At 44.8% G+C, this 7,518-nt stretch overlaps 1 protein-coding gene across 1 annotated transcript; it reads left to right on the top strand.

The window, feature by feature from the left end:
• The first annotated feature begins 217 nt into the window (after nt 1-217).
• gnpat2 (glyceronephosphate O-acyltransferase 2) lies at nt 218-7,333 on the top strand. The gene is made up of 16 exons (XM_031866309.1): nt 218-317; nt 1,048-1,248; nt 1,343-1,519; nt 1,923-2,052; nt 2,230-2,357; nt 2,498-2,573; nt 2,944-3,095; nt 3,412-3,542; nt 3,730-3,971; nt 4,505-4,762; nt 4,864-4,943; nt 5,327-5,467; nt 5,990-6,089; nt 6,199-6,292; nt 6,420-6,481; nt 6,646-7,333. The coding sequence occupies exons 1-16, from the start codon at nt 306-308 to the stop codon at nt 6,696-6,698; spliced, it is 2,037 nt and encodes a 678-aa protein (XP_031722169.1). The 5' UTR covers nt 218-305; the 3' UTR covers nt 6,699-7,333.
• Nucleotides 7,334-7,518: the final 185 nt, after the last annotated feature.

The following is a 7,518-nucleotide window of genomic DNA, read 5'->3' as shown; positions in this document are numbered from 1 at the left end:
AGTTGGATGGATAGATGGATGGATAGTTGGATGGATAGATGGATGGACACGCTACCTAAGCCTCGGGCATGTGCTTGTTTGGACTCTTAGGTCGTGCACAATACTGTGGGGTTATTTAGAGCAAAGGGCTGCACTTTTCAACAGCAGGAGGAGTTTCTAAAACCCAGCGACACCGCTGATTGGCTCTGGCCCCGTGTGGCTGCTGCTCTCCACGCAGGGAGTCTTGCAGGGGGGCCCTTCAAGTACTGGAAACGAAAGTGGATGAGGACAGCCACCTGCGAGCTCTGCGCTTGTTCCTGTGAAGCATGACGAACACGGTAAGAGAGCCGTCGACGAGCCCGTTTGCATTCACAACAACACCTTCTGTGTCAAACCGCGCTGTCGCTCGTTCGTGTGCACAGCGCGAGCTCAGTTCCCCTTTCAAAGTTGTACATTTTAAAGTGTGCAAGCGCTGACATCGCGAATGAACGCGCGAAAGACTTTAGATGTGTTTGCTTGTCTTCAAGCTGAGGCTATTGTTGCTATAAATATAGCTGTCCAGCTGCTGGAACTTTGGCTGACCGTAAAACATAGTTGAGCAATGTTGCTTAATAGGTCACTAGCAACCGACATTAGAGGATCATAGTACAAATAAGAGCAGATAAGGAGGCAGTGTGTTGTTTCAGTGTGTAGCCAAGTTAGATAAAAATGCTCCTTTTGTATTTAAAGATCTCCTTCAGACATGTCTTAAAACAAATAGGACAAGTGTTTGGATTAACAATTTGTGTTTTAATATGTTAAAATTACTTCGAGTCCCTTTCTCTCATTGAAAAATCCAGAATCTATGAATATGCACATCTTTATTTTTTACTGCTGGACACAAGATGTTTCATATTTCAATCAAAGGTTCAGCCAGTAACTTCCCAAAATGTTTTATATTCTCTTCCTTTCGTCTCACATACTTGAGTCAAGTCAACCATGTTTCTGTGTTCCTATTCTATTAAAAGTTGTCAAACATCAAACGTCACTGTAATGCTTTTAACACAACAATGACTTCCTCCCCTCCAGTATAGGGATTCAGGCAGAGCAGGTCGGGAAAATGAGGAGGAGTTTGTGGATATATTGAAGGAGAAGAGGTGCAGCAGTGATCTTTGCCATGCCCTCAGGGACTTCACCCCCAGCCCTTACAAAGGAGGCCCGACCTGCACCGCTGCTGACCTCCCCAAAGCCGTGCTGGAGTCCCAGTATCTCCGCTATGTGGTCGAGGAGGTGGGATGGTGTCTTTAAAAAAAAAAAAAAAAAAAAAGATGCAACAAAGAGTTTTTACAGTATTGCTTCATCAATATGGAGTCTTTTCCCTCAGATCGCCGCCGAGACGGGGTCGTCGCTGGAGGAGGTGCGAGAGGAGGCCTCTGTGATTTTGGACGAAATGTCTCAGAACCTGCAGCTGGGCTTCATCAGGCTGCTGTCCTACGTACTCACCAAGGTGTTGAAGAGACTCTTCACCGGCGTCCATGTCAACATGGAAGGACTCGACGCGGTCAGGACCAAATCCATACTGTGTTTAGAAACAACAGCACAATACCAGATATACACCCGTTTCATACAGCCAGTGAAGGACAGTGTCCACTGTACACACTACAATGTACAGCTTCTAAATAACTGTTCTATCTCATATACAAATACAGTAGCTCATCCACATTACATTTTTTAAACAACTAAAGTGAACCTTAACATATAAAATGTTTCAGCATATTTAAATGTGTTTAAATGTATGAAATAGTGGCTTGCTCTTTATTGAGACTGACTAATATGATATACACAACATATGACATCTTATGAAAACTAGCACTTGATAAGTAATATTCTATCAAGGGTTCAAAGACTACCAAGAGGCTGCTACTGATACAGCTTTAGATTTCTCCGTCGTCTGTCCCATGCAGCTCCGAAAAGCTGTCGGGGAGAGTCCTGTGATCCTGCTGCCCAATCACAGGAGCTATGTGGACTTCATGGTCATCTCCTACATCCTGTTCACCTACGACATCCCGATGCCTGTAGTTGCTGCAGGGCTTCGCAAGTATCTATTTTAATCAAAAGAACAGGATATTATAGATCATGTAGAGTTGCATTACAACACCTCTGCTTGATGTAAAATGTTTTCATGATGCTCACTCTTTCTCTTTCTCTTTCTCTTTCTCTCTTCCTCCCTCCCTCCCTCCATTTGTTTCTCTGTTTTTCTCCACTGTAAAGCTCTTGCAGGGATGAAGATGTTTGGAGAGATATTTCGCCGCTCGGGAGCTTTCTTTATCCGACGTGCCATCGGCTCTGACAAACTGTACTGGGCAGTGCTGTCGGAATATGTCAGAACCATTGTCAAAGTAAGATGCAAAACATCAGCCGTAACAAACTCAAACTGTCTTTTTGGAAATGGCTTCAGCTTGTTCAAGTATTCCTCAGTCCACCAGCTGCTGTATTTGACTATCTGTAAAGAGTGTCTCCAACCATGTGTTTTCTGTAGAAGGGATATGCACCTTTGGAGTTTTATGTGGAAGGCCTGCGAAGTCGCACACTGAAGTCCCTGATGCCCAAGTTAGGTAAGTGTCACGTCAGCGCTTTGTGTGTGTTCCAGGGTAAGAGTGTCTCTGTCAGGACGCCTCGTTGCTTAATAATAGACCGTACAAATGAGAAAGATTGTCTTTTCTTCACTGATTTCCTTGTACGAGTCCATCTCAACAAGTTATTTTGTTTCATATTCATTGTTCCAACTTTTGTTACATCATTGTGTGCAGGAGTAGATATTGCCTGCTGCTGCAGCTGTGTGCTACAGTGTATTTAGGTTGATCTGAAGGCCGTATGTTTCCAATCCAGTTGGCCGTAATTTTCCTGTGGCCACCGACTATTGCACCCATGCATTGCCGTTTTGAAAACGGGACACAATTCTAAAGTACTTGCACGTGTCTGCAGGTATGATGCACATGGTGCTGGAGCCCTACTTTAAAGGCGAGGTGTATGACATCAAGTTGGTCCCCATCAGTATCAGCTACGACCGAGTGCTGGAGGAGTCGCTGCTCGCCCACGAGCTACTGGGTGTCCCCAAACCCAAAGAAAGCACCACGGTACGTCCTGGTCACGCTACTCGCTTCAATCAACACAATCAACTCCGTCCAAGAAGCCTTACCTCCTTCCAGCATTCACTGCGATATTACTGTTTATTGTGACGGTTAACTGGGTTGAAGTGCCTCATTAAGCCTGCCTCTCTCTTTTCCGATGTGTTTGTTACAGTATGTAAAAATCATTTAGCATATTTGCAAACAATATTATTCTGTCTCTAACCTCAGTACCTCATAAGTGCAGGTCAGAAGGGTTCGCACATGAGTAAAGGTGATTACTGCTTGCTCGTGATTCACTCCCAGCCTGGCTCTTTCTCCGCAGGGTCTGCTGAAGGCTAGCAAAGTGCTCCAGAACAATTACGGCAGCATGCATGTGAACTTTGGACGCCCCATGTCAGTCCGACAATTGTGTCGGAGCAAGATAAACCGCTGCCGGTACAACCTCGCACCCAGGTAGAAAATACAAGTCCTCCCATAGAGGATTCAGTCTAAAATACAGAATCAAAGTGTAATCATTTGTACACTTGAAACTCCTCTTTAAGTCATTTATTAACCCTCCAACATATACCTGTAGTCATGCATCTCCCCCATTCATCTTCCTCACTCCCTCCCCCTCTCCCTTTTTAATATCTATTCACAGAGATCTTCCTCAGAAGCCCAGTGCAGATACTCAGGCCTGTGTGAGCTCGCTGGCTCATCTGATGGTACGAATCCAGGAGGAGGGCACTCTGATCAGCCCTTGGTCTCTGATGGCCTGCCTGTTGCTCCAGGCTCCTACCGCAGTCTTAACCGTGCAGGGCCTGCCGTGGCATCGGCTCACAGAGAAAACCCTCTGGCTCAGGAAGCTGGCGCTGGACTTCGGGGCTCGCCTGAACTGGCCTGGTGGGTGAAGAAGATAGATGGATTTCTATATATATGCTGTTAATATTGTGTCTTTTTAGTGCTAAATGTTGCACGAATGCAGCTGCATCCAGCGGGAGCATGTGATTTAAGATGAGTGCTCTTTGTTTAGTGGGCCTTTTTTTTTTTTTTTTTTTTTTTAAGCTTTATTTTCACATCCCTTGAATGACCAGTAGGTGGCGTTTGCATAGTGCATTGCAAGTGAACCAGATAGACTTAATGCAGAAAAGTAAGTAAGTTGGATCCATCAGCATCTTACCTCGGGATACTGAAGGCTCCTTCGACCCGGTCTGAGGTAGATTAGACGAATGCAAGTTGTCACAAGCGTTCGGATTCACTTAGGAGATCTTCAGTGGATTATTGCACTTTAAGTAACTTACCTTAAGAGGACCCCACTGAACCGCCTCACTTTACAGGTCTGGTGTGTCTGCAAATACACACATGCAAATGTACAAATACATTACAAAACTACTCTGAGGCTGACACAATGACAATATGGATGCCGTTTTCTCCAGGACAAGTCCCTGACCCGGATGTGATGTCGTCCGCCGTGGCTCTTCATCGCTCCATAGCTCGCCGTGAAGCGGGGCGTGTCTACCTGGTTCAGGAGGAAGAGCGCGAGAGGAAACGTCCGGTCAACCCGGAGGAGGATGTGATCAAGACGGCGGTGGCGGTGCTGATGATGGCAGCCTACAGGAATCAGTCCCTGCATATTTTTGTGCGTCCCGCCCTGCTCGCAACAGCCATACACGTCGCAAAGACAGTGCAGAGAGGTCGGGTTCTACAAGATATATATTTCTCAAATAACACACCGTGACATTTACTGATCTATATTTTCCTCTTGCCTTCTTGTGATCCGCCGTTCCGTTCGCAGATGAGCTCTTCGCCTTCTTTTGCTTCCTACGAGACGTCTTCTCCAACGAATTCATCTTCGTCCCTGGGAAGTCGTCTCAGGTAACAACCTCACCAGCCTCCCTCGGGCATCTCGGGACAGAGACCGCAAGGAGGGCTGTTGTCCTGTTGAACCCTGGTGATAATATATGTGGCGCAAACATGATCACAGCTCTGCCTCTCACAACCTGGGCATGTTTAGGCGTATATATTTATTAACGTAGAAACTCGGGTTAGGTAGATGAGTCTGCATTTGCAAGACACATTGGGAGTCATTTTGTAGTCTTTGGAGAGGCTACATATGTGAAAAAGCTGCCCAGGAAAACCAAAATACTCTCCACTGTCATGATTATCTTCTTGTTACCTGGTCAAAACAAAAAATCCACTTGTTGGATTGTTATTGATATTGTGTGTATCTGCCTGTTTCCTGTCTTTCCCTTAATCAGGACTTTGAGGAGGCATGCGTCCTCCTGAGGAAATGTGGAGCGGTCCACATCAGTGAACAGGAAGTGACGGTGTCAGACGCGGGGCTGGAGGTGCTATCCTTCCTGCAGGCACTTCTCCAACCCTTCGTAGACTCTTATCAGGTCGTTTGACTTTTGCCTCGCCTGATTGAGATAACGCACTACGCACATTATGCTGACATGGCCGTAGCTACCTCTGACATCATGACCTCTGCTTTTGTTCTGGGAGTTGGGGGGGGTTTTGGCAACTCTGAGGTAGTTTACATTATGCAATTGAACTTATTTTTATGTTGATTCCGGTAGTTTTTTTTTTTTTTTTTTTTGTACTTTAGGTCAACAAAAATGAATGAATAAATATAAATAAATAATTCAGAATTTAAAAACGTTATTCCTGGTAGTGTGGAGCAGGCATTGAAACAGAATTGACACCTTCATGTTGAAAATATAAATCAGGAGCGCTTTATTTTACAGGGCTGTAATTTCTCTGAATTTAGCTCATAAGCAGACTGCAGAATGAAAGTATTGCCGATTTTATATATACTGTAGCAGGTTTCCTCACAAAGTTACTATTTTAGACACAGATTTTAATAGTAGAAATAGGCGGTTTATGTCCTCCTGTTTGATCGGGTGTGTTTTTATGTCCAGGTGATGTTCAGGTACCTCTGTGATAATGGAGTTCACGTGTTCACCGAGAAACAGTTGCTACCTGCTGTGCGAAACCTGGCTACAAAGCTCATCCTCTCAGGTGAAACAAAGTGACCTCTGACCCCTAGAAACAATCTCCAGCTGTTAAACTCATATCAGCAAATCGATCCCCATCATTGTGTGTGTGTGTGTGTGTGTGTGTGTTTCAGGTGAACTTCACACCTATGAAGCCCTTTCGTCCGACACGCAAAAGAACGTTGTGTCGGCCCTGCGGAGGCTGGAGGCCTTGACGAAGTTGAAGGCGTGAGTAATGAGATTAGCTTTCGGCAAATCTGTTTGGTTCTAAGCTCATTTTCTGTGGTGGTTGAGAAGCTGTCTGTGTTCCTAATGCCAACGTTTGTAAGATTCTCCGTCTGATTTCTCGTCGCAGGTCTGAGCAGAATGAGTACAGAGTGAACAAAGCAGCTGTCAGAAGAATCGACGACATGTTTTGTGAGTCGGCTTACTTCAAATACAACTGATTTTGTGATAAAGACGAACATTGTGACCTCGTTAACCTCACTGTCCTCACCATGGGTTTAGGATTTGGTTTATGTGTTTACCGCACCAACCGTCAGCAGCCTAAGGGATTTTTTTTTCTTTTCCTCTCACTGTAGGCGGGAAAATCCCTCCCCAGATGCTCCAGACTACACCTGACGCAAAACTTTAGCCTCCACTGGAACAGATCCATCTTCAGTATCAGCTCACCGTCCTGTTTAGCCCCGCCTGACCCTTTCCACTCCTCCTTCCCTCCGTGCCTTAATGCAGCCATCGGTAGCAATGCTGCACCTTTAACTCTGCATCCTCGACACCAGTGCACAAACTTAATCTGGCAGCGTTCCACTCTTGAACGTCTGCTACCCCCCCCCCCCCCCACTCTCTGTGTCCTTGATGTCATCCCGTACTAAAGAGCTGACCTGCGACGGTATTCCTGATTCCATTTGATGCCTATAATCAGAATTAGTTGAAGAAGAAAAGGCTCACAGTATGTATGACTGATGCACTAAAGATAATGAACTATAACTGTATTTTAATCAGTTGCATTGTTAGTATGTTTGTGTCCTGCAGATTTATTGTTATTTGGCAAGGCTGACATGTCTAAAAGAGAATGAATAGAGCACTTTAAAACAAACGTGATTGCTGGCATAGTAAGTGCAATTAAATAGTAAACACTGAATTATGACTCTTGATTGTATAAACATTGTACCAATACAAATCTTAATACTGTACCAAATATCATAACAAATCTTTGTTTGAGACATTTATTTGAACTTAGTTACATCTCAATAAAAGTAACAAAACGCACCATAGATTGTTGTTTTCCCACACATAGTTATAAAGTATTCTCTGATTCTGTTTGTACTATTCCCTCAACAACAGTGAGTGAAACCCAGAGTTTAAAGTTCAACCTCCTGTCACGTCTGCAAACCAATCGACCCACTGCCTGCACCTGTAAAGCCTCAGCAGTTAGACCAAGGCCTCATATGTGC

Source organism: Anarrhichthys ocellatus, unplaced genomic scaffold (assembly GCF_004355925.1).
Source record: "Anarrhichthys ocellatus isolate YVR2014 unplaced genomic scaffold, GSC_Weel_1.0 scaffold34, whole genome shotgun sequence".
Classification (NCBI taxonomy): Eukaryota; Metazoa; Chordata; class Actinopteri; order Perciformes; family Anarhichadidae; genus Anarrhichthys; species Anarrhichthys ocellatus.
Note: the sequence above shows the minus strand (reverse complement) of the source record. Positions and strands in the feature narration are given on the sequence as shown.